The sequence below is a fragment of the Protomyctophum bolini genome (assembly GCF_963924005.1).
Source record: "Protomyctophum bolini genome assembly, chromosome: 4".
In the NCBI taxonomy this organism is placed as follows: domain Eukaryota; kingdom Metazoa; phylum Chordata; class Actinopteri; order Myctophiformes; family Myctophidae; genus Protomyctophum; species Protomyctophum bolini.
Genome location: NC_137865.1, coordinates 24,529,121 through 24,542,982, shown reverse-complemented (window position 1 = coordinate 24,542,982; position 13,862 = coordinate 24,529,121). Strand labels below are relative to the sequence as shown.

At 44.8% G+C, this 13,862-nt stretch overlaps 2 protein-coding genes across 3 annotated transcripts in view; one reads left to right on the top strand and one right to left on the bottom strand.

The window, feature by feature from the left end:
• The window catches only part of trim44 (tripartite motif containing 44), a 466,525-nt gene that overhangs the window by 147,432 nt on the left and 305,231 nt on the right, over positions 1-13,862 (bottom strand). The gene's annotated exons all lie outside the window — the stretch shown is intronic.
• On the top strand, positions 5,537-7,024 carry ascl1b (achaete-scute family bHLH transcription factor 1b). Its single transcript, XM_080761041.1, has one exon. It carries the CDS (start codon positions 5,640-5,642, stop codon positions 6,294-6,296), a length of 657 nt encoding a protein of 218 aa, XP_080617167.1. The 5' UTR covers positions 5,537-5,639; the 3' UTR covers positions 6,297-7,024.

The following is a 13,862-nucleotide window of genomic DNA, read 5'->3' as shown; positions in this document are numbered from 1 at the left end:
TGCGGACAGACAGTGGGTAGCAGTGGGTCTGTGTGTGGGGATGCCCCCATTTCAAATATAGGCTAAATGAAGTTAGACACATTATGCTACCAATCATCTACTGAATCTCTGAAAATATATGCCAGAGACCCCCATAAGAGAAGATTTTTTACGGCTCTAGCAGTTTAATTTCAAGGACTCCCAGTTTGAGGACATATCTGACTGAGGCCCCAATTTATATTGTAAAATCAATGTTAATTTAACTCTGAGAGTGTACAAATGGAACCAAATAGTCAAATAGACCCGTGCAGAGTTACAGACCCATAACCACAAGGGTCCATTTGGTTTCAAACTATAATTTAGGTGGGTACCCCCTGGAACTCCCTCAAGGACCCCTGGGGGTCCCCGGACCCCACTTTGGGAACCACTGCAATAGGGTATGCACATGACATCCTCATCATACCCGGAAGTTGACGGCCCATTCACTATATCCAAGCAGAAAATCTGATTGCATTAAATGACATTAAACAACATTAAACTCACTTTGCCACTCACTTTATGCATGCATGATACCCTCTATAGCAGTGGTTTTCAACCAGTGGTCTGGGGACCACCTGTGGTCCTTGAGGGTGTTCCAGGTGGTTCCCAGCTAAATGATGGAGCGTTGGTAACCAAATGGACTCTTATTCGATTTTTAACTCTTGAGAGCGTAAAATGAAACCTGTACGGGTCTTTTATTTTACGCTCTTAAGAGTTAAATTATTGCATTGCATCTGCATTACTTAATGTACAAGAAGTCTACACAATTAGAGAATATAGAAGAATTATTTTCGCCTTTATTTTATTTTTATGGAGGGACAGACAGTAGGCTGACAGGAAATGTGGAGGGAACGTGCAGTAAAAGCCGTCGGGATCGGGAGTCGAACCCGCGGCACACTGCCAGACTGAATTGCCAGCCAAGGTGCCTGAACCGCTGAGCCACGGCCCAGGCCAGAATTCTTATTTTTGATCAACGTTTGCCTATTATCTCTCCTGTGGTACCAACATCAATACAGCATGAGCATGGAATTGTGGACAAAATCTTATCCAACGATAACAAAATATTCTGTTTTGGATCTGAGAGGCTAAATCTCATCAAATGGTGGTCCGTGGCTCAAATGCTGAATAAATAATGGGCCTTGATGTGAAAAGGGTTGAAAACCACTGCGCTATGGCATTCCCTCCTAGCTTCTCATAACTGTACAGGGTGAGGTTATCATCTATGTAAATAGCGTTTGTATGGTTTGTACACAAACTTAAGGTCAATTTGCTCAACTTTGTTAAAATACATCAATGTGTCTTTGGGGGAACTGGTTTGTGTTGTCCAACTTGTTCCATCTCCAAGCTTTTACCACAGAAAGCATGAGGAACAGACAGTAACCTCATGGCTTTATGTTCTATAAATGCCATGTCACAAACGTACTGTAGCCTATACAGTTCCTCCATGTTACTCCAAGGAATAGGGAAGTGATCCACTCTCTAATGGAGCACTTCTGTCTTCCTGTGGGTTGGAAGTTGGAAGTGAAGTGCTGCTTCCTTGTGTGGCTCTCTTTCATGCAGGCCCAGGGCTCATCACTATAGACAGGGGAGGACGTAGCTCTGTCATTGGCATAATACGGCCGCTTTCACATCATTTTTCATCATAATCATCATCATCATACAGTAGCTATAAATGAAGCCTACATTTTATAACTACTCTGTCATGCGATGGAATATAAATTAATCACTTTCGACCTGGCATCCCTATTTGGGGCAGGTCATTATAAGCAGAACAATAAGAACAAAGTATAAAATAGAGGTTAAGTGGTTAAGCATTATTCTAAATTGAAGGCAGCATTGTCTGTTATTAATAGCTATGCTCCATTACAGACCTGTTTTATGGCTGAAAAAGAAGAAAGAGAAAATGCAGCATTTTGTTGTGCAAAAATGCAAAGATATACAGTACAAAAGAAAGATGCAGCACAAGTTCAGTACTAGATAAAGTGGCCCTTGTGGCACAGTCCGTGAAAGATTTCACGTAAATTGCATGCTGCGTTCATGATTTGAGGCTTTTTGTTCAAACTTTGAAAGCCAATGTTAGCCAAGTAGGACGGAATATGAAATATCGGACGGATCCGTCTTGGACAGTGAACACATGACTATAGAGACAGTGTGTAACGATTTGCAGGTAATATAAAATAAAATAAAAGTTTTTCAAAAGTCGGCCTCCTGGTGGCGCTATAACAGGCCGTTCTAGAAAGTTTGGGGCATCCAGAGTGCATGCAAAATTTGGCACTGACCGGGTTAACAGTGTCGGAGATTAGCTGGTAAGAGCGGACGGACGGACGGACGGACGGACGGACGGACGCACACACACACACACACATGGACGGACGGACGGAGTGAAAAACATACTCTCTCCCCATGCCTTCGGCCTAATGCATGCAATACACATTTTAATTATTGACTTTAGGGAGATTTAGGGGAAGACTTTTGACTTCAGTGGACAATTAAGAGCCAGCAAAAAGGTTTTGAAGGGACTTTTATTGGGGAATTCCAGACACACACACACACACACACACACACACACACACACACACACACACACACACACACACACACACACACATATTAACTACTTTCATCATGGCATTCCTATTTTGTCATTATAGCACTTTGATTTCTTATCACCAGCAACCAAACACACCCTCATTTTACAATGCCATTGCCACGTCAGCTGCATGGGAATTTTGAGTATGTTTGGGGGCTGATTGCATCACCAGTTGAGTGCTGTTTCATCATTTGGAACTCAACTCCTGTGAATGGAGCCATAGCCTCCATGATAGTTATTGTGTCCATAGTCTTCATTCCATTTCACTTGCAGAACACAGGAGACAGGAACAATCCTCAGTGAATTAATGATATGGCTGAATTAATAGGCTACTCAATAAATGGTAAATGGTTCATTTACTGTATATAGCGCCTTTATCCATTCACACAGATGACGAAGGAAACTATGCATACAATCACCGGGAGCAAGTCTTGCTCAAGGACACTTCGACACAAACTCAGGGGGAGCCCAGGATCGAACAATCGGCCACTGCTGCAACTGAAATCCTTGATATTCTGAAATGCATGAATGACAATTTACAAAGACGCTGTGACACGTTTCTGTGTAGTTTAGTTCAGCACAATCAACCTAGGATTAACACCATAAAACATCCTTGCAAGTATGCAGTTATTTTGCTATAGGCCAGCGAGGCCTAGTTGATTTATTTTTATGTTGAGTTTTCCCAACACTTGTTTTGTCCCCATGTCAAATTCAGATCCTCTCTATTGTCCAGGGATTTCCATGACCTCATAAAAAGGCTGATGCAGAATTGTATGGACTTAAGTAGGCCTATCATTGGGTTTCCTTTCCACTACTTTCTGTGTTATAGCGCCCTCTGCTGTGTAAGGGTGAGGTCAGGCAGGAATTTAATTTTGCTCCGTGCTTGAAGAAGTTACTCATAATAATTCACTGATACATACACTAACTAACCATAGCGCCTTCCTGCCTTTAAAATATTATAGAGCTTACAGATCTCGCCGTCATTATGCCAAAAAACACACCCGTGTGAAGTGAGGGGCGCTAATATATTAAAGTCTAACTCTTAGGTGATATAAAACAAACGGTGCCAACTGCCAACACAAGCATTAAATTCCATTAACAATAAAGAGACAATATGACGTAAATGTTCCCTTCATTGTCAATGGCGTTTTTAAAACAAACATTGAACTAAAACTAAAAACAAACATTAAACCACTAACCTGTAGGCTATAGTGTTAGGTCAGGAGGGGCTAGCGCCCCTCAAAAACCGGGACCACTGGCACTGATGAATGGACGTCAACCTATGGAGTAGCCTATATTATATATGTATTATACACGTACACGCCCATCACATTGAAATCCTCGCAAATTAAATCGTAGTTTGTCTGACCCAGAATGGAATGATGCAGTGGATGTAAATTTGCGGTTATTATTATTATTATTACCCGATACCCGGCTAAATGTCTTCCGAGTCTTTTTATATTTGCAATATAAAGAGGGTTTGCAACTTATAAGAAGGCCTTTGCAAACCCTCTGAACCTTCAGTAGAAGATGTAGTTATTTATTTCTACCACCAGGGGTCACAACAAATCTATTTTGCTTTTGGTTGAAAGCATCTTCCCATTTCCATCCAGAGTCCAGACACAACAACTCTTTGTCACTTTGCTGGCCATTGGATTTCTTTACGGACGGAATTGTGTCTTATAGGTATAGGTATAGGCATTTCTGTGAATTGTGTCTTTAGGTAGGTAGGTATTTGTGTGAATTGTGTCTTTAGGTAGGTAGGTAGGTAGGTAGGTAGGTAGATAGATAGATAGATAGATAGATAGATAGATAGCCTATCACTGACATTGATATAGCTCTCCAGAAATTTGCTGAATAAATTAATAGACCACACAGAGCAGACGCTCCTAATGCAGAACGTTTTACAGTACAAAACACATAATTAACATTTTTTTCCTTCCAATTATTGGTATTTACTTACTTAAAATGTGATATATTGGGGCATAAACTATAGCCTGCCTAGGGTGAAACGTTACTATGCAAATAAAAGACGACATACTACTAGTAGGCCTGGCCTACGACAGAGAGACAAGTTTATAGTGTTGGAATGGGTCTCTGTATGACGGCCCGGCCGAGGAGGGCAAGTGTAGACAAAGTGCACCTGTAGCGCACTCATTTGAAGGGTCATTTACGCACGGCTGTGATCCGCTATTCCAGACATTCCACACATGTCATAAACACTATGTTTACCTTTAAATTAATCGTGTCTCTGTGCGAGCTTGATAATTGGCAATTATTCTCCTCAGAGACACGCTTGCCTTTTATTTTCTCCTCTAAGGCTGTAGCCTGGATACAGGAGAGAGCGTCCTTGGTATTTGTGATTGTAAAGAGCGAGAGGAGACGGACGGAGGGGGGACGACTGATAATTTGAAGACTTGCCAGGGGTACATTGTCAAATTCAAAAGGCATTTCAAAGAACCAAACCATTCACATTTTTTCCTCGATCTCTGTTCTATTTTTCCCCCCTTTCTGTCTTTCTTTCTTTTCGCCCGGTTGCAGGCAGTTTGAATCCACCAATGGGCTTTCAAGTTAGACATTGGAATGTAAATGAGGCCAGCGCGTGCTCCTGGCGCAGTGAAAGCTGTGGATTGTTTATTGAGCTCCCGGAGCCACGCGCCTGGCTCGGGGAGTCGGCGAGTAGAAGAATCACACAGCGGGGGCGGGGCCTCGCGGCGAAGCGTGCGTCTCTCCAAAGGGGAGGGGGTGCGCGTGGGGCGCGTGTTGAAAAAGAGGAGTGCTGCCAAAGTTTGGGTCAGATCGGCTCGTGGAAGTAAAAGCAAGCGCAGTCAACACTAACAGAGACTTCTTGGTATAGGCTACCCAGTTATATCCACAGCGCGCGCTCCAGCTGCAGCCACACGCACGGCCCCCACGCGAAGGACACGAGAGCTGTGACTTGGCCAACACCAATCAGTTCCTTCTCCTCTCCGCCTGTGGGTGTTTGGAGGCTGCTGTCATCAGTAGCCGTGCCTCAATCATACCGGACGAGATGGAAAGCGCCACCACCACCATCACCACCACGCAGAACGCCTGTCCCTTTGGACTCGGTGAGATACGCGGCGCCACCATCACCCTGCACGCCCCGGCGCATGACGACTGCGTCCTCTCCACTAATGCGCACACAAACAACAACGTGAACGCCGGCGGCGGCGCGTACCACCAGAGCAACAAGAGCAACAAGGTGCTGAAGAGACAGCGCTCCAGCTCGCCGGAGCTCCTGCGCTGCAAGCGGCGGCTGAGCTTTAACGGACTGGGCTACTCCATCCCGCAGCAGCAGCCCGTGGCCGTGGCGCGGCGGAACGAACGCGAGCGCAACCGGGTCAAGCAGGTCAACATGGGCTTCCAGACGCTGCGTCAGCACGTGCCCAACGGCGCCGCCAACAAGAAGATGAGTAAGGTGGAGACGCTGCGCTCGGCGGTGGAGTACATCAGGGCCCTGCAGCAGCTCCTGGACGAGCACGACGCCGTGTCGGCCGCCTTCCAGTGCGGCCTGCCGTCCCCGACCCTGTCCGTGTCCAACAGCTACTCCGCCGGCGACCCCGAGTCGCCCCATTCCACGTACTCGTCGGACGAGGGGAGCTACGAGCCGCTGAGTTCCGAAGAGCAGGAGCTGTTGGACTTTACGACGTGGTTCGACAGGTACTGAGACGGACAGCATCAATATGAGAGAGCAGCTTCTGCGTATAAAGCGAACTCTGTAACAATACATGATGAGGAATGAGACATTTGGCATTCGATCAATCTTGCAGAAATAAAGCAAGACACCTGTGCGCGCTGATGCTGCGCTCTGCCTGTGGAAGTGCATGGTGTTGCCTCCCTCCCCATTAGGAGAAAAGCATTGGTGTGTGTCGCGCGCGCGCCTGCGGGGTTGCCGTTGCTATGCTACATAGTAGAGCACAAACAGTGCCCCCCAAGTCCCTAAGGGAAGGGAAAGACTAAAGAGTGAGACTATTCTCTTCTGGACAGTATTCTGGACAGAGGGTCCAGGGGTTTGTCCAGTCGATGCGTGGAATTCTTGATCTATGTTTGAATAAGTGCAATTAATACCTGACACAGCAGGCTCTGCAAAGAATGTGACGTGGTTGACGAGGACTTGCCATGAGATCTGTCAGGGCAAGACTGCCTTTCCTCAACTGCCACTCCATGTTGGAGGATATAGGTACAGCAAAGATGACGACGCGTCAAGTCATTAGAACTTTTCGTGATGTACATTTTTTTCTATTCGATAACGTTATTGTATTATACAAGCATCGTTTAATATGAAGACATATTTTTGTATTGAGATACATAAAAACAAATGTTCTTGAACAAACACTGCCACTCGCCTGCTGACAGTGTTAAAAAGCGAGATGAATTGGCATGTATGTGTCTATAGACAGCAATATCAAGGCTACTACCTGTGACAGAGAGCTAGGGACGTTTTTTTGTTTAATTATTATTACGGTGGTGAGAGAGACCTTTATCAATGTATGCACTTGTTCTCCGTTTCCCGTAGCCTAAAATGTAAATATTCGATTTTAACAGATATATTTTGTGTAAAACATTTCTTTTTCTACAAATAAAGATGAATCTATTTATATTACACTCTGTTGTGGTGGTGCTTTGGTTCTACATGTGTATACCTTTTATATGCCCTCAGTTTGCAGTGTGTGTGTGTGTGTGTGTGTGTGTGTGTGTGTGTGGGGGGGGGGTATATTGAACAAACTATAGGGAGCTTCTCTTTTGCTATTCAAAGAACCAGTGTGACCTTTTCCCGACTTGGTCGGGCACGCGGGGGAAAATTGCGCAGCTGGGTGAACACTCAATAACCATTATAGACGTGCACCTCCTCTATACAGCGCTTTGTCTGCATTCAGGACGGGGAGATTAATATTACGTTTCATGCATCGCATTCATGCTCTCTCTCTTTACCCAATAACCCAGAAGGGTTGAAGCGGGGGGATTCACTCATCTCAAAGGATGTAGTCACTTTGAAATATGGCCTGGGGAAAGCCAGCAAGACAATGCAATGGGTCAGAATTCTTATTGCCTGATTGAAATCAATCTAAATAAAACCTGGGGTTGTAGAGCTGCTTGTATCCCCGACTGTGTTTTTCAGGGCGCATATAGTGCAATCATAAAAGCCCATCTCCTGCGAAATGGGGTGCACAGAGCTCCATTGTGCGCACTATTGTGTCCGCTTTTGCGCCTCATTATGCGTATTGTGGGAGGGCTTCTATTGTAAATAAACATTGATGCCAAATCCAGGCGAGGCAGAAACTGAGATAGGTTTAATTATAAAAAGGGGGAAAACAATAGCATTTGAAGATGTGCGTGATTCTGCCTTATCTTATGGGGGTAAACGACAAGTGTTATTATAGTTTTGAAACACTCACGGACTGTAAAATATGGGAGTCGTATATGATATAGACCTACTTGACTGGAAAGTATGCCACAGCGCGCGCGCACGAACGCACTTATACGCACGCACACACACACACACACACACACACACACACACACACACACACACACACACACACACACACACACACACACACACACACTAAAGTTGGGGGAGAGAGGGGGGTAAACTATAGGGAGTGCATCCTAAGCTCTGTCCCCATCATCATAAAGAGGCTGCAGCCTGCAGGTGTGTAAGCCACGTGCCTGTACTCAGCGACAAACACTCATGCAGCCTTGCCATTGGTCAACGGCTCGCGCGCGTCTATGGTCCTATAGCAATATATGAGGCCCGTCTGTAAAAAAGGAAAAATCAAACAAGTGATAAATGACATCAATTACTCATTGCTTTATGTAACGTCCTACGTCACCGGGACTGAAAAGACAAACCAATGTTGTAGAGAAATGCCCCGCTGGCCCATTATTAAACGCGTGAAATTCTATTCCTAACGTCCTTTCGTGTCAGGCAGGGGCCAGGCAGGGCACGAGTGAAAATAAGTGCTTTGGTGTTCAGTCCCTTGTCCTTCTAAGATGGATATGCAATTTTCTCCAGGGCTATTATTGGGGGTGGGGTGGGTGTTAGTGAGAGAAAATGAATTTATTCATGTCATTTTGCCACTTTGGCAGTGGGTAATTTTCACTTTGACAATACATGAGGGCAATATTCATTTTGGGGCAATCAAATGCTGACTAATCAATCACAGGGAATTAATTCATGCGAGGGCATAAACGAAACCTTGGAATTCCTAGCTGCACAAGGAACACAATATAGGACTAAATTGGCCAAGATAATGACCCCTGAGACACCATGGGGTTGAAAAAGAAATACCTACCATTTTGCATGTAGGCCTATAGCTAAGAAAGAAGTGCGCATGCAATTTAATGTTGTTGAACTAGTACAGTCTTGTTTTGATCCCGCAGGCAGTAATAGTATAGCCTCTAGGCCATGACTAACGTTTAGCCGATCCATGTTTATTCCACTTAGGAGAGATAAATGACAAGCTAAGCCTTTATTTATTCTACTGTAATGTATTGTAGGCTACATATTGTCTTCCAGCTATATATTTTATTACACCAGAACCAGAAAATAATTATTTGCAAATGTCTCAATTATGCCCTACGATGATACCGTATAGTTTCCATCACTTTTTTATAGAACATGTTGGCTGGTAGCCTACATATTATGTAGAGTTGAATCATAATGAGCTTGACAGGAGGTGTAGATGACACTGAAATCACTGTCCGTCTGCATGACGCATGCAGTAGATAGGCTGGATGGGTGTTAATGGGTGTCGGTTGCCTATATCTACAGTACAAGGCAACAGGTGCTAAGGCGCTGCGGGTATGGCGCTGGTGTAATGAGTCAGCCAGCCTTGTAAAATGGTGAAAATGGACTTTGTCATGGCAGCATTTCCATTTCCAAGAGGCCAATCTATATGTCTGCATCTGAGTTTGAGCAATATTTGATGGATTATTATTTTCTGTTGGAAAAAAGGCACAAGTATAGGCTATAGTGGCTTATGAGGATGGTGGTAGTAACAAAGACAAGGGTATAGGGAGTGGTATGAAGACATTGTTAAAAATCAACTAAATAAAGCAAAGTCTGACTTAAAAAAAAAACTTGTAAGATTTGGGTTAAACCTGCAAAATTACAGTTGCCTGCCTGTTTTGGTTATGTGCTTTGATGCTGCCTTAAGGTTCTATTTCCATTGTCAGAGTTATGGGGGTCTATGGCAAACTGGGGGTCCTTGAAGTGGTCTGCATGCATGGCTTAAAGCCCTCTCTTAGACCACTACAGTGAACTTCTCTATCTGACAGGACCAGGCAGAACCTATTCCTTTTCCCCCCTTCATTTCGATTCCTTGATTCCTTATTTTTTAAAGTGATATTTAATGTCCATTATCTAACAGAAACAATAAAGAAGAAAATCTAAACGGAAAAGCACTGATTTTCAGCTGATAATAAGAAGCAGATTAGATAAGTGGAAACTTGGCGGCTGTAAAGATGCAGTGGTGATTCAGCAGAGAGCTGCAAGTGATGCGTGGAGATAAAAGCACAGAGAGGAAAGAACAGGGACATAGATAAATGAAGAGATGGTGCACAACCTTGGCCACTGCTTACAGAAGTGTTAATGTTTGAACACGGCCATAGAGGCATGGAGACGTTTAGATTTAACATAAAAAGAAAACTATATGTTGAACCTGATTTGGACACACGCACGTACACACGCACGCACACACACACACACACACGCACACACCCTAGTAGTCAGTACCAGACAGAATGGTTGGCAGTCATAAGGGGGTTTGGACTAATGTGTATGTATAGAGTCTGCATAGTGAAGGTCACTGATGATAATGCTTTATAACCTCACACCTGCAGGGGAGACTCTCGTGGCCTCTTCTCTATTGATTAGATAAGATCCAAAGGAAGTATATTTCATTAGCATAAGGCTTTGTTGCATGGGGTTATTGCGCTGCCGCTGATAGTCTCACGTGGACAGACTGTTGCCTCTTGCAATTTTCAAATGCTTCCGTCACATACAGTCTGGAGAACGGAAGCTCATTGCATGATTAAGTGATACAGCGGATGTGACGCATCCCCTCACTTGGTGCAGCGGCAAAAACAAGTCCTACTGGAAGCATCGATTGTTGAAGCTAAAAATAGCTAGTTTGTTTTCAGCTTTATTTATTCTTTCACTAGTTTTATCTGTGTTAATTCCATGATACTTTTCAGTGTTAAACTATCTGCACACAAATAACATGAATCTCCTCCTCATATGACTTCTATATGCTTGTGTTTTCAATGGCACTACAGTTCGTGATTGGTTGAATCTCTTTCCGGTCTGAACAGCAGAGACAGCTGTAGTTCCAGATTCTATATAGCATTTGGAAATTGTGGAATAGTTGTCTGGCTACTCGAGACTATTGTGCTGACAACGTGTCGCTTTCAGGTTTCGGTACCCAGCATTGGCCATGTTATTGCATGGGTGAAATAGGCTCCCCTCTCGGTCCCACTCCTGCCGACTATAGTCTAAAGCTCTCCCATTCCTGGACTGCTAATGTTTTCTATTGTCTATTCAGTTCTTTAAAATGGTCTGCTACTGCGGTAAGTGCATGCAGGCCTCTTTGGTTCTGTAGCACCTGCGGTGGAGATGTACTGTCACATTCAGTGTAATGAGCTGTGCTGCTAAACACATGCCTAAAGGAATGGATACCTGGATCTGTTGACAAGCCCCTCCACCTCCCCACTTGTGCACGCAAATGTCATGAGGCCTGAAAAGCCCCCGCGGCAAACGTCCTAAATTGGCGTCTTCTGCCGCAAAGCCGCCCTCACTCCCAGTCCCCGACATTTGACTCATGTTTCCCTTCTATCTTTCTGGGGGGGAAGAAATCTTTCTTCTTTCAAATCAGGAGGAAGGAGGAGAAAAAGGGAGTTTGAATGCTCGCAGCTCAGCACTTTTAACTGACACACACACACACACACACACACACACACACACACACACACACACACACACACACACACACACACACACACACACACACACACACACACACACACACACACACACAGTGTGAATAGACCCCTAAACTTCAGACGACCCAGCAGAGGAGGGGAGCAGGCACAGGGCTGAAGGGTGGAGAGATGGAAGAGAGGGAGGGGTTGTGTGTGTGTGTATTGTGGGGTGGTGGTGGTGGTGGGGGTCATTTGCATGAGCCATTGTGCTGCACAAGTTTGGGTCCTTTTTTTCCTTTTTTTTTTGGGCCGGGGCCCTTTTGGCCATTTACTTCCACTCTGGCTGGCTGTGGCTGGCTGTGAATAGTCTCTGCTCCCGGGAGACACAAAGGGGCTTTTGTGCCACGACCGCACCATATTCATCATGTAAGGCCTGTAAGACAAATCTGATTGGACGTCTCTGTCACTTTGATGTGGGTCCAGAGTGCGAGTGGCCCTGAGATTGCTAACTTCACTCTCTATTGCCTATTCTGAGGCATTGATACGGGGAGTGGCGGGGGGGGACAGGAGAGAGAGGGGGTGGAGGGGGGGCGGAGCAGGCAAGCAGGGGGTAGTCCTCATTATTTGCAGGAGCAAATTCATAATAAATTCCCTCGTCCGACAAAACTGGGTGGAGATGATTGACACTACTTTGCGGCAGGCCAAACAAAAGCCCTGATTTGAGCAGAATACCGAATGAATGGGGCGAGCGTGGGCTCAATTCAAACAATTTTAATCTCTCCCTGTCCTCGCTTATTTTTCCTCCTCTCCTCTCCTCCCAACACCACCCACCCCATTTCCCTCACACTTTACTCTCTTTGTCCGGAGCGCTCTCGTTTTACAGGGTAATTCCACTCCGACGCAACTGCTAATTGTGCAGGGTTAAACTGGATGCGGGTGGACTCCTGTGAGTGATACAGGGATCATTCTGTCCCAGTGACTGTAAATGATGGCCCAGAGAGGCTGCAGCATGCAGTACCAGTCTGGAGTGGTCTGCCTCTACTGGCTATGGGCAGCACTTAGCTGGCACTCATGCCTAATTTATGCTCCATCGTACCGCAGTACCTTTTCCCTCGAGGGAAATGAGGATTTGGGATGTGAGGGAGATAGTACTGTGCTGTAATACTATATACATTTTAATCGAGTGTACAAATGACGGGTCCATTGTGTTACATTTGTACACTTTCTGTGTCACCACAGTGGATATACTATCACTGAGGATTTGACTGTGTTGCAGAACTAGTAGCTTAACTACAATCGGCAGTAATGTGCAGTATACTATTTTCTAAATCTATTTCATAGAATTCAAGTGGTTGAGTCAACAGAAAATATATTTCAGGTCGGAGGGGTCCATTTCGATCCCTACGACCTGGAAATATATTTTCTGATGGTCCCCGGACCCCACAGTGAGAACCAGTGTTCTAAGCTTTATGGCCCAAGTGTCACTATCCAGAATAACAACACAACTACTAGGCCTATACCTGCCTGTCTGAATGCGCTGGACTCTCTTCATGACAGAGCAGTGTGTTATGTAAGTCATCTTTCTCCTTCTTCGCAGCACTAACATTACCGTTGACCCCTTACAGACCTGCTGTCAGCTCATCAGGAATTCATACATTCAGCATACCGCAAGCCATATTCTCTTGGTTTGCGAGAGTGTGTGCGTGTGCAGCGACATGGAATGTTAGGTCATCAGTAGAGAACAAGTACCTCCCAATAACTGTATTACCTAAAGACATGTCTTTTAGGGCATGTGTGAACTTGCTCCCTCCCTCTCTATCTGTGTGTGTGTGTGTGTGTGTGTGTGTGTGTGTGCACGCGCGCGTGCGTGCGTGTATCTCTACAGGCATGCTTGCATGAAGGCACATGCGTGCTGGTGTGTGGCACGCTTGTGTGCATGATGTACCATGTGTGTTTGTCTGTTTGAATAGCATGGCTCCTCCCTGCTGTTTAGATCAGGTGCAATGCTCCACTCAGCCCATATGCTTAACATATAGATAACGAGGGTTAGTGGTGGACAAAGTATAGTTGACTCAAAGTTTCATTGATTGATTGATTGATTGAATGAATGAATGAATGAATACTTTATTAGTCCTTAAATGTCTAATTAAAAAGTCTGACATTGTGTTTTAGGTTGTTATTAGAGAAGGTAAAAGATGAGTGTTATTTTCTTTTCATTTGCTGCTTTCTTTCGTTTTAGGGATTTTAGCTGTTTTTGACAGGGGGCATTCGAGCATGGGGCAAAATGTGTATTTTTTTACAAAATGTTATA